The sequence below is a fragment of the Oreochromis aureus genome, linkage group 22 (genome assembly GCF_013358895.1).
Source record: "Oreochromis aureus strain Israel breed Guangdong linkage group 22, ZZ_aureus, whole genome shotgun sequence".
NCBI lineage: Eukaryota > Metazoa > Chordata > Actinopteri > Cichliformes > Cichlidae > Oreochromis > Oreochromis aureus.
In genome coordinates, this window is record NC_052962.1 from 35,497,414 (window position 1) to 35,515,401 (window position 17,988).

The window sequence follows — 17,988 nt, forward strand, 5'->3', positions numbered from 1 at the left end:
ATCCTCAAGCAAAAGACTATGAGGGTGGTAGGCATTTCACATCCAAACAGCAGCTCTGGGAGGCTATTCTGACATCCTGCAAAGACATTCAAGTAGAAACCTTCCAAAAACTCACAAGTTCCATGGATGCAAGAATTGTAAAACTGCTATCAAATAAGGGGTCCTGTGTTAATATGTAACTTGACCTGTTAAGATGTTTTTGATTGAAATTGCTTCTGATTTCAGTGAAATTGATCTACTACTGCTGCTAATTCAACAAATGACCATTTTCAATTCTCTACAACCTATAAAATCTTTTGAAACTCTGTGTGCATACAGTGGCTTGCAAAAGCATTTTGTCACATTACAGCCACAAACATGAATCAATTTTATTGGAATTCCACATGAAAGACCAATACAAAGTGGTGTACACGTGAGAAATGGAACGAAAATCATACATGATTCCAAACATTTTTTACAAATAAATAACTGAAAAGTGGGGTGTGCGTAATTATTCAGCCCCCTGAGTCAATACTTTGTAGAACCACCTTTTGCTGCAATTACAGCTGCCAGTCTTTTAGGGTATGTCTCTACCAGCTTTGCACATCTAGAGACTGAAATCCTTGCCCATTCTTCTTTGCAAAACAGCTCCAGCTCAGTCAGATTAGATGGACAGCGTTTGTGAACAGCAGTTTTCAGATCTTGCCACAGATTCTCGATTGGATTTAGATCTGGACTTTGACTGGGCCATTCTAACACATGGATATGCTTTGTTTTAAACCATTCCATTGTTGCCCTGGCTTTATGTTTAGGGTCGTTGTCCTGCTGGAAGGTGAACCTCCGCCCCAGTCTCAAGTCTTTTGCAGACTCCAAGAGGTTTTCTTCCAACATTGCCCTGTATTTGGCTCCATCCATCTTCCACTCAACTCATTTTAAGTTTTTTGTTTTTGAAAAACATACTGTTTTCATTGGCAGTTTTGTTCAGTAACATTTGAATTACACTCGATTGGTCGATGACTCGAAAATTATGCTGACTGTCATTTGAATCGACTATTTAGGAAAAACAGAGAAAAATATCATTTTCATAATAATTTGGAAAGCGGTGTATGTGTATATAACAGCAAATACTAAATATTGAATATTATTGTGCAGCACGTAAGTTCGACAGCGCAGTGTGCTTTGAGGTGGCAGCCAAAAAGGGTGTAGTTTGTGTGTGTGAGCACCCATGTGTACACCTGTAAGCATGAGCGTGCTTGTATTCAAAAGGTTCCTTCATGTAACGCTCTGCTAGAGGGTGTGGGGAGCCATAGCCCCGTCCTCCAGGGCATGAAGCAGGTATGGAGGAGATCCGAGTCCAGACATCCAGAGACACCCAGAGCGCAAGGGTCCAAGGAAGACCAACGGAGGGGCAACCGTGCCACTCTCCCAGGAAGAGCTGAGGAAAGCCCCAGATGAGGGGTCACCCAGCAGCCACGGAGCAGAAGCCAGAGGGGGTTGCAGTGACGTGCCCGTGAGCTCCGCCAACAGCCAGCTGTGCCAGAGTGGACCGAGCCCCAGGTCCAGAGGCCAAGGGCACCCCACCCCCCGAAAGCGCCCGACTGAGCAACAGGCGGCAGGCCCTGACAAGCAGCCACCGGGAGTGAGCCGGTGCATACCTGAGCGCCCAGCAAGTACTCAGCACTCACCCAACGTGGAGACAGACATAAGTAGGCACTGTACACACAATCACACTTCCCAAACGTACTCTATACCCCTGGTCTAGGTACCCTTGCCCCTAGAGGGGGAAACTGCACCCACACCCAGGAGGTGTCACCCTTTTCCCTGGGGCTCCCGACTCTGCAGTAGCAGGGAGGCCCCACATTCCAGACCATAATATCCCGCGCCAGGGCTGAGCTCCCATGCACCCACCCGCGAACAACCTCGGTGACACACCAACCAGACCCCAAGGCCCGGCCAGGGCTCCAGCCCGAAGACGGAGCACCCCCAGAACCCCATGAACCCACCCAGTGGCAGCCAAACTATCAGGTCAGCAGCCCACGACCGTCAGCACAGACCCTCCCCCATCCCCGCTGCAAACAGCCGCAAGGAAACCATGATCAAAGAGCCACCAGAGCCCATAACAGGGTATGACCACAACCCCGGGTTGAGCCCTTCAAGGAAGACGCTCCTAGGTAATCCCCCGATGCCCCAAGCCTGTCCCTACCCGCACACCAATCACACCACCTAAGGTGGGACCAAACTACGACACCTCACCCCCACTAGGTGATGGAGCTGATCAAAGGAGCCCAGAGCGATTGATCTGATGTGGTGGCAGAGGCTGTATCGAGACTAATGTAATCTAATAGATAACTTCTATATTGTTTAGAATTAAGATTATTTTTATTTTTCCAGTTCATGAGGACTGTTTTCTTGGCAATGCATAGGGCAGTGAAAACCATATGGGCTATATTTTTTTCTGTAGTGACATAATCTAAGTTGTCCAACAAGCAAGTGGAAGTTGGAATGTTACATTTCAGACACTCACCGTTTTAAAACTGCTTTTGATTAATTTTTGCCTGTTTTATATTGTCTGTTTTACCTTTTTTTATTATTTGTTATCGTATGTGCAGCACTTTGTGACTCTGTCTAGAAAGGTGCTATGTAAATAAAATTTTATTTATTTATTACGAAACTTGTTGATGGTTCCAAGCTTTAAGCACAAAAATCAGTCCACTCCAGAAAATGCAGAGAATTTAGCAGAGCAGCTAATGTCCACATTTTAACTTTAACCCCCAAACCAACCTCTGTCTCCTTTTTCCATTATAAACTCAGATTTCCGTGAACAAAGGTCCCATAATGCATTGTGTTGGTCACGTCAAAATTCAGATCGGCACCCACACAGCAGTTTGTGTGTGCTGGTGTGGCTGCCACACACCAATAGGACATTAATATTTGTTGCTGGTATATTTATCACATGTCACATGTCAATAATAAATGGACGCCTCCATCTGCTGAGGAAGCTCATGTGTTGTCACTGAAAGCTCCTCAACAGGTACTGGCTGTATCTCATGGTGAGATTGTTTCAACTAAAAGTCTAAAGTGCAGGATGAACTCTGAATCTCAGAGTAAGGGTTGCATATATGTGACAAATATGTCACTGCATATGATTTGGATGTTATTTATATTTAGTTATGGCCACATATGATGTATCATGAAAGCACCTCATGACTTCGGTTTTTGAGCCTCAAATTTAAGTTTAGATTATTTCCAGTAAAATGTATATATTATGTTGAGCTGTATGATATTTAATGATTTTCTCTGTTAACATAAAGGTCTTATTTTAGTGTAATTGTTAAAATATTAACACATCATAGATAATATTACGGCGGGTCTAGTATGAAACTGAGGTCAAAGGTCATGATGAAGAGTTTTCTTTATAATGGTTCAACTTTGTAACCTCTTCAATTATTTTTAGTTAAGTTTAAAGAAAAGAGGGAAAGAAACAATTTTTAGATTGAAAGCGCGTGTGTGTGTGTGTGTGTGTGTGTGTGTCCTCAGTGAACTGTATCAGTCTCTGCAGTATCTTCCAGCTGCAGCAGTCAGTTCAGTTTCTGTTCAGTCTGACTGAGGGAGGTTTTTGTACGACTGTTTTTCACTGTGTGAACACAGTCTGACTGTTGATAACATGAGCACTCTGACAGTAATAAACTGCTGCATCTTCAGCCTGGACTCCACTGATGGTCAGAGTGAAGTCTTTGTGTGATCCACTGCCTGTAAAACGAGCTGGAATTCCTGATACTCGCTGGTCGGAAAACTTAATAAGCAGTTTAGGAGCTTCCCCATCTTTTTGTTGGAACCAAAACTGGTCATGGTATGCTCCTTGATGAACATTCTGACTGGTCCTACAGTTGATGCTCACAGATCCTCCCACAGCAGAGCTCACTGCTCCAGGCTGAGCCACTGTGATCTGTCCTCTGGACTCTGAGGATACAGAGACAAAAACATAAAGCAGCTTCATGGTTTTGTGGGCTTCATTTCAGAGGGACAGATGTTGATAGAGGAGAGGAGTTTGATTCTCTGGACTTTACCTGTGAAGCAGCAGCAGAGGAGAGTCCAGATGAGGACGCAGATCAAAGTCATGTTTTTGATGAGGAGGATTTCTGTGGCTTCTGTTGTGATGAAGGACAGCTGTCAGTCATCCAGTGTTCAACTCTCAGGACTATAAACTCTCCCAGAGCACTGGAGCATGGTGCTGCTGATGCAAAGTGGCTCTCTATGGAAATGATCTGACTTTAGCTCTTTTTCAATCGATGAAATTGTATTATTGGAATTTATGGTGTGTACATTGATTATATGCAACATTTGACTGCTCTTGTTTATGTCATGTTCTCATAGAAATCCCTTATTTGTATAATCTCTCTGTCTAAATAACATAAAATTCATATGTAGTAATTACATTTAAGAATCTATTTGAAATGTGTTCATTCCACCTTTTTTTCCTGGTGACAAATTTCTTAAACCAATAACAGTGGAATAATATTTAGAATCAGAAATCACTTACCTCAACAAACATGTTTTTATATCTACACTACAGACAGTCTATAGGTTGCATTGTGGTTGACTAGGTGAGTGGTTTGTTGAGTTGTCAATTATTTTTCTGTGTAGTTTGTTTTTCATTACTATTTTTTGTGGCTTGTGTGCATTTGTTTTTCTATCTTCTCAGGATATATATTTTTTTAAATTTGGTTATTTATTTATTCTTTATCTAGCGTCATTTGTTTCCAGGAAACATGCATTTCACTTATATATTGTTTGTCTGATATAGGATCTGATTTTTGATTGGATATTACTGGTCATGTGACTATTCACAGGTGATTTAAGAAGGCACTGCTTGGTGTTTCATTGTGTGATAAAGAGCATGTGTGCTTGAAAATTTCTTTCTTTCTATCTCTATAATATTCAAACAGCTTATGGTGTACATTGGATACTGTCACAGTCCGGGTTAGCCACTTGAAAATTTCACTGAGTCCATGTTATCAACCCTGGCAGGGCCTCCTTGGATGAGGGTGTCTAGTGATAATGGCCGAAACACCCGATGAATCCAAGGTCCACTACTGACGATGTGTCTCAAACTAATAAAGTGTCTGGGCTGCCTTTCCTCATAACAGCCATCCCTCAAGATTTTCTCCATTTAAAGCAAAGCATTATCAGGGACTGTAACATCTAGTCCATTTTACTGAATCTCCTGTTCTTCCCCTGAGGCGGAGCTGTCATGACCTCACCTGGATCTAATTATGCTGTATGGCATCATACAGTCTACCACTGGGACTTTAAATTTATTTGTAAAATTTAAAGCTATTGAAGCAACATTAAGAATAGAGATGATATATTTTTTTTAATTTTTGTTAAATTTCTTATTTGTTTTTCACTGGAAGGAGAAAGCACTCCCTGGAGAACAGAAACAACATCCAAGGCCTCCCTGAGTTTGAAGCTCAGATGTAACCAGAGGTGGCAAAAGTACGTAGAAGAACAGGCGCTACTGTTAAAAAAAATACTTCAGTAAAAGTTGAAGTAAAATACCTCTATTTTCTGTTCCATACATTGTGGAGGGTACTTTGTCTCTAACCAGGAAAATGTGTGCAGTCAGGGGTTAAAGTGGATTCAGCAGGCGAGGAAACACTAAAATTGATTGTAAAGAGTCAGTGTGGGGAAAAAAAAATTACAAGGTGCAATAATTTTTACTGAGAGCTCCAGTAGATTTTCTTAGAGTGCAGGCTGTGATCAGCTGACCTGCTGCTCTTTGAATTCAGGTGTGTACATCCACAACCAGATGCCAGCAGATGTTTCAGGAGTTGTCCAGGCTGATTTCCATCCTCTACACTGACAGGACACTGTTTATGATGTCTGTTTTCTAGATTGTGTGAATGTGGAATTCAGTGAATGGATCTCAGCATCATCACCTAAAATTCAGGCGAATCTCTGCTACACTTGATGTAACCTAACTGTCACAATAAAACCACAGCCACTGTGAACCAGTTTGTGAACCAAATTAGTGCTGTCAGCATTAACGTGTTAAAACGAGCTAAACCGTGTTAACACGTTAACACAGATTGCACTGTGGATTAACAGGTTAATGCGGCTTAAATGCGTTAATGGTGTCATCACGACTAATGCGATTAACAATTAACCCATCTGGAGCGGAGACTGACTCAAAATCCCTGAAATGTCTCTGTCAATGCATTTTGGGCAGTTTGTCCAAAGTTTGTCCATTCTGTGCTCCAGATGGGGTGAGTGCTTTAAAAATTTTAATGGCGTTAATCATTAACGTGAATAACGCTGACAGAACTACTTTAAATGCATCACAGTACCTCTAACTAACCTGTTTATCCTGTACTAACCTGCAGAGGATTTTCATGCAACCTTTAAATAACTGTTAGACAACCTCAGTTTGTTTTGCAGCATATAAAACAAGCATGAAGAACAAAATGTGACTATTAGCATGTGAAACATCCTGCATTCACACCTGTTCCTAGCAGGTGCAGGATTTTGGAGTGATATTTGCTCTGGTGAACACTGGAAAACTCATGTATATTAGATCTTACGATCAAAATACATATTGATATTTGATTATTTTTGCTTATATAAGTTCTTCTCCTATCCTGGAGTTTCGGCACTGCACAGTCTGACCTTTCTTTCAGAACGTTTCTGGGAGGTCTGCTCCTGAAAAGTCTTGAATGTTTTCCACTGAGAAACAGAAGTTTCTGATATTTTCCTTGTTAGATTATGTGAACACACATCTCAATGCTCCAGATCATCAGACAAACTTCTGTGTTTATTGAGGAGCTCACACTTGCTGTTGATCAGTTAATCAAATGCATTTGAATAAAAGCATTTGGCAGCTACTTACTTTCTCAATTCCTTTAAAAGCAGTAATTGTGTACATAGTGTTTAACAAACAGCTGCATTTTGTTTTAACATGTGTTATGAAAAAAGGACAAAATGTCATTGTTTAATTTAATGACTGGTGGAGCAGAAAAAACACCTGACAGAAACTTCTTAAAGGAGACAAACAACTTGTGGTTCCTGTCCTCTAAGCTGATTGGTGTTTCCTAGGTGGTACTCGCCCCACTCTGACAGTGCTGCCCCCCTCCATTAAGGAGCTGGAGAATGGGAAGGCCACAGTAACATGTCTGGCCAACAAGGGCTTCCCCTCAGACTGGACTCTGTCCTGGAAGGTAGATGGAAGAAGCAGCAGTGGAGAGGAGAGTAGGAGCCCTGGTGTGCTGCAGAATGATGGCCTGTATAGTTGGAGCAGCACCCTGAAGCTCTCTACATACCAGTGGATGAAGGTGGGCTCTGTGACCTGTGAGGCCACCCAGGGCTCCCAGACTCTGGTCTCAAAGATACTGAGCAGAGATCAGTGTTCACATTTGTGACCTGACTCACTGAGACTCTGCTGCTGCCCTCAGTCTGTTCTCTCTCTGTCTCTGTTTCACTCTGATTTCAAATGTCATGTTTTACTGCTTGTAGTATTGCTAATGATTTTAAAAAATAACAATAAAAAAAATCTTCAAATGGTGATTTTCATGTGTTTCAATTTAACTGTTGTTCTGTCTGAAAACCATCCTGAGGTTTCAGTAAGGATGTTTCCACAGATCAGCACATCTGTCTCTGACACATTTAAGACAGTATCACTGTCTGCATCACTTCACATCAAATTCTTGAATGTAGTTATTTATAAAAACTGACGAATAACAGAGAACAATGAATTGCATCCACCAGCTTCACCCAGGTATGAGTAGTTTCTTTGTTGTAGTTTCCATCATGTATGACTGTGACAGCTTCCTCTGTTGGGTTTAACAGAAAAAGTAAACGATCAGAATGAGTTTCTGTAACCTGTATTTGACTAATGATGACACACTTCCTCGCTTTCTTCAGTCAAATCAAGACTTTAGAAAAGATGAAACTAAACAGGAGACCTAAACGGTGTGCAGTCCTCATGAGGTGGGACATCTGGTCATCTTACTTATCTGCTCTTATTCATGTGTACTGGGGACAAAATGGAGCATTCTTTATTTTATTTTTTTTAAATATTCATTTATTTATTTTAACACAAAGACAAGAAAGTTAATTTAAAAAGAGGCTTTTGCACATCAAGTGTTATATTTTTGGAAAAGTTTTGTGGGGCAGTTCTGCCCGTTGATCCATCCAGTCATTGTCTTCTACAACTTTGTTTGTATAGCACATTTAAAACCAGAGGTACACCAAAGTCCTTCACAAAATCCAATAAAACAGTAGCAAAATACAAAAGCAGGTATGTTAGCAGGTGGGAGACATTGATTAACCAAGCATACAAGTAGCAAAGCAAGTAAGACTTAAAGATTGAATTGATAAAAAATATAAGCAAAACAGAGGAAAAGGGGAGTGCAAGAAAGAACACTTAAAAGGCAGGCTCTAGGAAGCCGGGAAGGCTAAACTAAAAAGGTGGGTTTTCAATCAAGACTTGAAGGTCTGGATCAAGTCAGACGCGTGAATAGCATGAGGGAGGTTGTTCCAGAGGTTCCAGAGGTGCAAAGGCACGGTCACCGGTTGCACCAAGAGCAATTGGTCAGATGATCTCAGTGTTCTACTGGGAATATAGATGCTGGGGAGATCAATAAGGTAGCTAGGTGCAATATTATTAACGATTTTATAGGTGAGCAGTAGGATTTTGAAATCAATGTGGTATTTAATTGGAAGCCAGTAGAGGCCAGAGAGAACTGAGGTGATAGACTCTACCAGTACCAGTTAGAGGGCGAGCCGCGGCGTTTTGGGTGAGTTGCAATCTATGAAGGAGGGCAGAATGAAGCCCAGTGTATAGGGAGTTGCAATAGTCTCACCTGGAAGTGACAAAGGCATGGATAAGCTTTTCTAGATCCTCACATGGTAAGTATGGCTTGGCCTTAGAGATTAAACGAAGTTGATAGAAACAAGATTTAATAACAGAGGACACATGCTTGTCAAGCTTAAAGGAGCCATCCAGGTAAACTCCCAAATTACAGGGTTAGGGTTCATTACAGGGCTGCAGTAGACTACAGATGCATCCTGGACTTCATTGATGGTCAATGTATTTGTTTGATCCACTGCCTGGAGTCTGGGATACTCAGGTTCTAGATAAATAAATGAGGAGTTTGAAATTTTCTCCGTCTCTGTCTTGGTCACAGTATAATCAGGGTTAGGAGTGATCAAGATAAATATTTTGACTGGTTGTACGCTTGATGGTGGCAGATCATAGCAGAGTACAGGTCACTGCTCCAGGTTGAGTCACAGTGACCTCAGGTTTGGACTGGAATAAGAGAGTCAGTGACATCATCATTGTGCTGCTGGTGTGTGAGTGGCTCTGAAAGGCCTGGACAGCCACTGATCAACACTGGCCTCTTAACAGCTGTGAGCAGAGAGGCAGGACACATATGCAAACACACAGAGTCAGTCAACTGCAGCTGTTTACAGCTCAGTGCTGAGAGCATCACAATATATATTTACATTATTTACAATTTAATATTTTGATTAGATTAACCAATGAGTTCAAGGATTAAAAAGAGAGATAAAGATAAAGTGGACTAATTCATCTAATTGTATTTTTATGTGATTGACCTTTGACCTTTGAGTTTGTGTATTTATTTTAAACAATGTCAAACCTGATGTCAGTGTTTGTGTTTTTGGTCGTGTCCAAATTCATGGGCTGCATCCTCCTGAGGCCGCATTTGTAGACCGATTACGTCACAGCGACGCGCCGAAGGCTGTCCAAATTCACAGACTGCTCCGAATGCAGCCGACAAATGCGTCCTCCTTTTCCCCGAATTTGAGGATGGGTCGGGTGTGTCCTTCTTGGCCCACCATATCCCAGAATTCATAGCGCGGCCCAGCCAAACTCTAGTTTCTGGCAATGGCGGCCGGTACTACGTTTTAAATTTAGTCTTATTAATTTTTCTGGGTCACAAAATAAACTTTTAACATATTTTCAGGCGAGAAAGTAGCTGTGTAAACATCAAATATCTGCTCGGTTTATCAAGATATCGCATATTTGGAAAAGTGCTTCGACGTTTTCGGAGACGTCTGTTACCCACCAGCTCGATAGCGAGCCGGGAGCTCGAGGGTCACTGAAGCCGCCGAGAACGGCACAACTCCCGGCACGTCGTTTTCAGATCACCGCGGACTTTCGCTACCTGAGACAACCTAAAAATGTTATTGTTGGGCTTTTTCAGTGTTTTGTTTGTTCGTGAGTAAATCGGTTTGGCTGAGATTAAAGTTATTAGATTAGATAAAATAAAACTTTATTAATACCCCGAGTGGGTTCCTCCTTGGATTTTATACAGCTGACTAAACGTCAAACAGAAAACTGATTAAACAGAAGTGTGAGACGGTCGAGAATTTACGCCAGTGTCCTGTTATATTTTACATAGCAAGGAGCAGACGGCCGAGTTTATTAAACTCCACCGAGACAGCGGTGACATTAATCAGAAGGCTAGACTGTCCAATTTCACTGCCGTTTACTTCCGGCCTACCCAACCGTCTGAGGACCCGGCCCACGTAGACCGCGAAGGCCGGGTCCTCAGGAGGATTCAGCCCATGAATTTGGACACGACCTTTATCTTTAGTACTGAAACCTTCTGTTGCCATGGTTCAGCAGTGATGCCTGTCTGTTACCATAGTTACTGAGCTCAGAGTGGAAATGAAAGATCAGCAGAGTTGAAACTTCTTCTACTGAAATCCACAGCTGGCAGTCCTTCTCTGAGCAGTGGTTGGAGCTGCAGCAGGTGAAGGTCATGCTCGTGTCTGACCAACAAGGTCTTCTCCTCAGACTGGAGTCTGTCCTGGAAGATAATTGTAGCATCAGTTCACTCTGACCATCTGCTGATGGTGAGTGTAATGTCAGTCTCACACTGATTCCCACTGAAATGATCAGAAACTCCAGACTGTTGGTTTGATACATGACGAGATTCATAGTCTCTCTGGGTTTCTGAAGGTGCATGTTTTGTAATTACTATGTGTGTTTCCATATTCAATATAGGCCTTGTGTAATAACTGTTGTTATAACATGTTGTGGAGTTAAAAAAAGACCAACTTACAGTTTAACCCTAAGTCATCACTGAAGACTAAAGCTAACTCTAACTCTTCATCTTAACCATAAAACTTTTTCAGAATCTGTGATTTTTGCAGACAGGGAACAAAAACAATGAAAATGACTGACAAACATCTAAATATAATCCTGATACCACCAAAAGTAACACCTTCAACTCACATCTATAAATCACTTCCATAAAAGTTATGAATGGAATTGGTGGAAATGTGCAGACTATAAGAATCAGTCTGATTTATTGCAATAATGTGGGAAAGACTCTGTGGACTGAACAGCCCATCAACAGCCCTGATAGCTCATACTTCCAGCTTCTTCCCCACAGGACACTCCAGGAAACACAGTCAAATATCTGCAAGTCCACTGAACTGAACTGCTGGGCAAACTCTCCATTCACCCTCGAGTGTCTTCAAAAGTGTAAAGAGCTGATCCTGTGATCCACAAACAGGACAAAGCACCTGTTCTTCCTCATGGATCCAAACTTTGACTAACAGGCAACCTCTCGTTGTGAGAACCCTGCTGTAGATGTTTCTAGAGAGACAGAAGAGTGTGACCACCTTAAAAGATTCTGTGTCTGTATTTATTTGTTTTTTGTTTATAATTTATTAAAGGGGAAACCAGACTGATTCTAAGAAATTCTATTAATGAAGTGTGTGTGTGTGTGTGTGTGTGTGTGTGTGTGTGTGTGTGTGTGTGTGTGTGTGTGTCCTCAGTGAACTGTATCAGTCTCTGCAGTATCTTCCAGCTGCAGCAGTCAGTTCAGTTTCTGTTCAGTCTGACTGAGGGAGGTTTTTGTATGACTGTTTTTCACTGTGTGAACACATACTGACTGTTGATAACATGAAAACTCTGACAGTAATAAACTGCTGCATCTTCAGCCTGGACTCCACTGATGGTCAGAGTGAAGTCAGCGTTTGATCCACTGCCTGTAAAACGAGCTGGAATCCCTGAATACTGAGAGCTAGCATCATAAATGAGCAGTTTAGGAATTCCTCCATCTTTCTGTTGGTACCAGGCTAAACAGCTTCCACCATATACCCTCTGACTGGTCCTACACTTGATGCTCACAGTTCCTCCCACAGCAGAGCTCACTGCTCCAGGCTGAGTCACTGTGATCTGTCCTCTGGACTCTGAGGATACAGAGACAAAAACATAAAGCAGCTTCATGGTTTTGTGGGCTTCATTTCAGAGGGACAGATGTTGATAGAGGAGAGGAGTTTGATTCTCTGGACTTTACCTGTGAAGCAGCAGCAGAGGAGAGTCCAGATGAGGACGCAGATCAAAGTCATGTTTTTGATGAGGAGGATTTCTGTGGCTTCTGTTGTGATGAAGGACAGCTGTCAGTCATCCAGTGTTCAACTCTCAGGACTATAAACTCTCCCAGAGCACTGGAGCATGGTGCTGCTGATGCAAAGTTTCTCTATGGAAATGATCTGACTGACTCACACATTTTAAGATGTTGTTTTTCTTTGTATAAAAACAAAGAAATAAATAAATAAATAATTGAGAAATACAAATATTCAGTTAAATCCAAATTCTTGATCAGTGTCTTCATCTGTATGTTAGTTTATATTATATTAGGTGGAGTTAATTATGGTGAACAAAGCTAACGTACAAACTTAATGTCCAACTATTTTCTTGTTTTCTGTAACAACTCTCGATGTCGTTATTTTTGGTCAGATAAAAATGTGAGGAACATGATAGCATATAGATCTGTCTCTCTTATTATTGTTTTCTTTTATGTTTTTTCAGACACAAACATTCATTGTATAAATAGATTCTGATTCCATCGGTCAGCTCTCTGACAGCACTTCCATTCTGCACATCTCCAGATCCTTCCTCAGGTTTGTTTGTACAGCAGGATGCTCTTCCTTAATGTAGCGATAATATGAAGGACAGCTGTCTTCAACATAACATACTGTTTCCCTCTCAGTGATTCCTGATTGATTAAATAATTCATGGCATCTTGTGGAAGAACATAAATTTGATTTCCACCAGTGAAAAATGTGAAAACACTATGAACAGAGAAAACATTTTAGACACATTTCTAACAAAGATGATTTTAATTGAAGAAGCTTCTCGGATGAGAGGTGAAACATCTTGAAGAAACTTAAAGAAGTCCAGCTGTTTTCTTTTCAAGCTCCTTACACTACCATGATCTGGATGACTGAGGACCTGCAGCTCAATGATCTGACTCACACAGAGACTTGGATCAATCTGATGATTTCTATCATTGGATCAATCACTTCATGATAATATTGACCAACATTGTCCAATTAATAATAATAGTAATAATAATAATAATAATAATAATAATAATAATAATAATAACAATAATAATACATTTTATTTAAAAGCACCTTTCAAAACACCCAAGGACACTTATAAGACAAGCATAAAAGCAGGAAATGAACACAATAATAAAACAAAGTAAGAGCATGGAGTAGTTATACAGAGTAGGCTATCTTCAACAGGTGGGTTTTGAGGGTGGACTTAAAAAGGGGGAAAGAACTGATGTCTGAGGTCAGGGGGTGAGGAATTCCAAAGTCGAGGGGCAGAGCAACTAAAAGCCCCGCCCCCCATGGCAATAAGACGAAATGAAGGAACAGAAAGAAGAAGAGAAGAGGAGGATCTGAGGCACCGGGATGGGATGGACATCTGTACCAAATCAGAGAGATATGGTGGGGAGAGAGAATGAATAGCCTTAAATGTGTAAAGGAGTATTTTAAAATTAGGGAGCCAGTGAAGCTGCTTCAGGATAGGGGTGATGTGGTGAGTAGAGGGAGTCCTAGCAATAATACGGGCAGCAGAGTTCTGGACACGTTGAAGCTTGTTGATGGATTTTTGTGTCCAGACAAATAAGAGTGAGTTACAGTAGTCAATCCGAGAGGTAACGAGACTATGGACGAGAATAGCAGTGGCATGTGGAGTGAGGAAGGGGCGGAGGCGGTTGATGTTACGGAGTTGGAAATATGCTAAACGAGTGATATTATTGATGTGAGAGTTAAAGGATAATGTACTGTCAAGACATTCGACTTATTTGTGTTGAAATTGTTCCTTTCTGAATGTCTGTTATTTAAACCCACTTAATTTTCCTACAACATTATTTTTTTCATACCATTTTAAAGCTCTTTAAAGAAGTCAAACATTTTCCACTTTTATTTTTATATTCACATCGCATGTGCCCTTTTTTACGAGTTGGCTCTCTGTGTTTTGAGGGTCAAAAGCTTCGTCCAGCACTATGTCTGGACTGAAATATTGAGAACTGACGTAGAAGAGCAGAGGGTCTCTTTTTGCTGCATGCTTACACATCACACTAGAAAACAGTTAGAAGGATATTTTCTGGGCCAAAGGGAGTCCGAACAGAATGTCCCGAACTAGATAAATAGAATCAGTATCAGGATAATATTAAATAATCAAGGCTGAGCAGGCAGGTGTTTTTGTCTCTGTCATTCCAGGAAAAGGAGCTGATAATGAGGGAGGTGAGAGGAGAAGGAGGCTCGAAGGGAGACAACAGGGTCTTTCTGAGGTTCCTGTTTGAAAGTGACATGTCCAAAATAAACAATATTTCTCTGCAATTATAAACAATCTTGGTATCAAATAAAGCCGACACTTGTGAGATTTCATCAAAGGTGTAAATATTACAGCAGATGTTACTGTATCAAAGTTACTGAGGCAGGAACACAGAAAAAGTACGTAGACTTTTTTCCTCGCCCAATTTATTTTTGGATTTGATTGCATATAACCATTTTCAAAATATGCTTCACAAGACAATAAACTCCAGAAAACAAGTGATTAACATTTGAACATCATCTGTGCAAAGACTGATGCTGCTGAAGTGAAACACAGAAATGTTACAGTGGGTTGTATAAACTCAGTCACTGAACAGCAGAAATGATTTAACTTTATTTAGATGCCTGATGACACTTGTTTCGAGAATATTTTGAAATGAGCTACAGAGAAATGGCATGCATAATTCTTGATTATCATATTTGACTTTTTTGACATATTTATGATTGTCACGGCGAGTAGAGTGAGCCGTGTGGAAATAGTAAAGGAGGATCCAAACGCAGGCAGTCGTGAAGGTGTGAAGGTGATTTATTGAACACGGAAAATAGATAGACAAACGGCAAACGGAGAACTAAACTATACTGGGACAACTAAACTACTGAGCATGAACAAGGACACGAACCTGAACATGAAGGAAGGTAGACGATGGTAAATGATAGGGGTGCAACGGATCACGGTTTATCCGAAATCCGAACCGATCCCACTCCACGGTTCAGTACGCACGTGATCTGAAGATTCGAAAAAGAAAAAAAAGTATGTGTATGGTGCGCGTGGTCAGTCTGTCAAGTGATAGCTATGGTCAGCGCTAGTGGTCCAAGTAGCGGAGCAGAGGAGTTTGCGGCATTTAAGCAGCCCTTTGCTGCCCAGTCCGACCGGGCTAAAGCTAAAAGCTAATGGGGTGTTTAGCTGCAGACGGGAGGCCGTTGTCTGTTGTGCAAAACAAGGTTTAAACTGTGATGAACGTGCTTGAGCCACGCTATGATATCTCGTTGCGCGTCCACTTCAGTGACAAGATCGTTCCAAGCATGTATGAGCAGGAGAAGTTTAAAGTTGTGGCTGAACTGTCCCAGGCATCTTCTGTTGCTCTAACTACAAATGGGCAACGGAAAGCCACGTGACCGTGACCGCTCGTTATATCACAGCGGAGTGGTAGATACAAAGCCCTGCACTGCCCTATAGATTAGATTAGATGAAAATTTATTTATTTCTCGGGTGGGTTCCTCCGGGAAATTCAGTTTCCATTAGCACAGCACCCACAGAAGTTGTAGAATGTGAGCAGAAATATACCATGTTTACACATATATAAATACAGAGTATACAAAAGGGATAAATAGAATAAATAGGAATAAGAATACAAGGGAACGGCACATTTCAAGTATTGTGAGTCTATTGCACCGTTGGCTATTAACAAAAACTATTGCACAGTGAAAAGGCACTACAGCTTACTTGTTTCCCCCTCCTCTCTCCCTGTTTCCCCTCCAGCGAGGAATTAAACAGTTTGTTGGCGTGTGGGACAAAGGACTTTTTAAGTCTGCTGGTCCTTGACTTTAGGAGAAGCAACCTGTCACTGAACAGACTCCTCTGGTTGTTTATGGCCGTGTGCAGAGGATGCAGAGGATGCCCAGCATGGTCCAAAATGTCCATATTGCACCTTAATTTGTTTTTATATAAGTGCGTGGAATGAGTCTTCAGTTGAATGTTTTTTTAATAGACAAAAAATACTTAAATAGGTAAACGGCGAGTAGAATTTTTGTCTTTTTTTTCTATTTTTGCTGATCCGAAAATTGATCCGATCCGTGACTTTAAAACCGTGATCCGATCCGAACCGTGAGATTTTTGATCCGTTGCACCACTAGTAAATGATGATGACAGCAGGGAGAACATAGAAGAAGCACGGTGGATACACAGACAGACCAGCGACTACTACAACAGAAGACACAAATTGAATACACTCAGAGAAACACAGGGAGATTACACACAGGTGGGGGACACAGCTGGGAGTAATTAACGAGACGAGGGAGGTAAAACTGAAAACACTACACAAAGACGCAGACAGAATATAACACACGCAACTCAAACAATACATAAGACAACAAATCCTTAAACACGGATAAACAGAAACATGAAACTAATAATAATCTATCATCATCATAATCATCACCACCACCACCAGTACTACAGGAATAATCCATCATTCAAAAATAAACCAAAACATAACAACTCAAAATGCTGGGTCGAACCGACCCAGAACCATGACAATGATCTTCTTTTGCAGCTGGTTCAGTGAATTTTGATCAGAGCGTGAAGAATCTGTGAGATCTCTGCTTTTGCAAATTGTTTCATTTTCCTGGTTAGATGTGGAGAAGTGAACATGGGGTTCAACTTGTGTTTACACAAGTTTTGCAAAATGACATAACTGCTCTTTTAATTGTTTGTTTTCACTGTGTTTGGTGGTTATAGAAATGGTTTATATGAGCTTTCAGCTGAGATTCAGAGGTTTCAGTGGATACCACACATGCTGGTATGTACATAGCCGACCTCGTGTTACAGCTAATGAAACAGAATCAGCCCCCTTTGCCCCCAGTACCAGTGGGGTTGGGGCTAAAGAGGTAGATTCAGCCTCATACGCTGATGGAGAGACTTGCCTCTCATGTTAAACTTCCAGACCAAAACTTAAACTTTCTTAGTGAAAGGGTCAACAGGTTCTCCTTAACGGACAAATGTAGGATTGTGTTGAGCTCTGCTTCACCTCAGGGCTGTGTTCTGTTATCACTTATTTCATTATTATGGTGGAGGTGAGGTCTTTGGCTCCACTGCAGGGTAGGGGTGGTGCAGCAAGCTCGAGGAGCAGTAATCACACTCTCACCTTTTTTCAGTGACGCTGGGACCTGAGGTGAACGGTGGAGACAACTGCAAAGCTGTCTGGCCAGAGTCAGAACAGAAAGAAAAACTGTGTGTGCTGTAAATAAAACTCTCCTCAAGCACGCTGCGCCTCACGAGTCATGACGGAGGTTTACAGTTATGTACACCGACAGCTGCAGGACTTATGAGAACAGATTTATAATCAGGCTTTCTGATGACACCGTCCTCTTTTGTGAAGTGATTTGTGAAATAATCTAATGATAAATATTTGAACCTAAATGGTTTCAGAAGCTGTAAAACTGAGAAGGAAGTCAATGTTATTCATGGACTTGAAATCCAAGATATTTGTAACTCAGCACAATCTTTGAACGTCAGCTCAAGTTCAATGTGAACAGAGTCCATCATAAAACAGGGATAAGAGAGAATAAATAATTTTTAAGAAGGCTGAACTCTTTTAATGTTAATCAAAAACGTTTAGTTTA

The 17,988-nt window shown here is 41.3% G+C and overlaps 2 gene segments (V, D, J or C); both read right to left on the minus strand.

Annotated features, from left to right (window-relative positions):
* Window positions 1-3,610: 3,610 nt before the first annotated feature.
* LOC116315754 lies at window positions 3,611-4,099 on the minus strand. The segment is given in 2 exon segments: window positions 3,611-3,939; window positions 4,047-4,099. Coding segments are annotated over 2 exon segments (381 nt in total).
* A 7,679-nt stretch (window positions 4,100-11,778) lies between these two features.
* Window positions 11,779-12,363, minus strand: LOC120435639. The segment is given in 2 exon segments: window positions 11,779-12,204; window positions 12,312-12,363. Coding segments are annotated over 2 exon segments (375 nt in total).
* Between the last annotated feature and the right edge of the window lie 5,625 nt (window positions 12,364-17,988).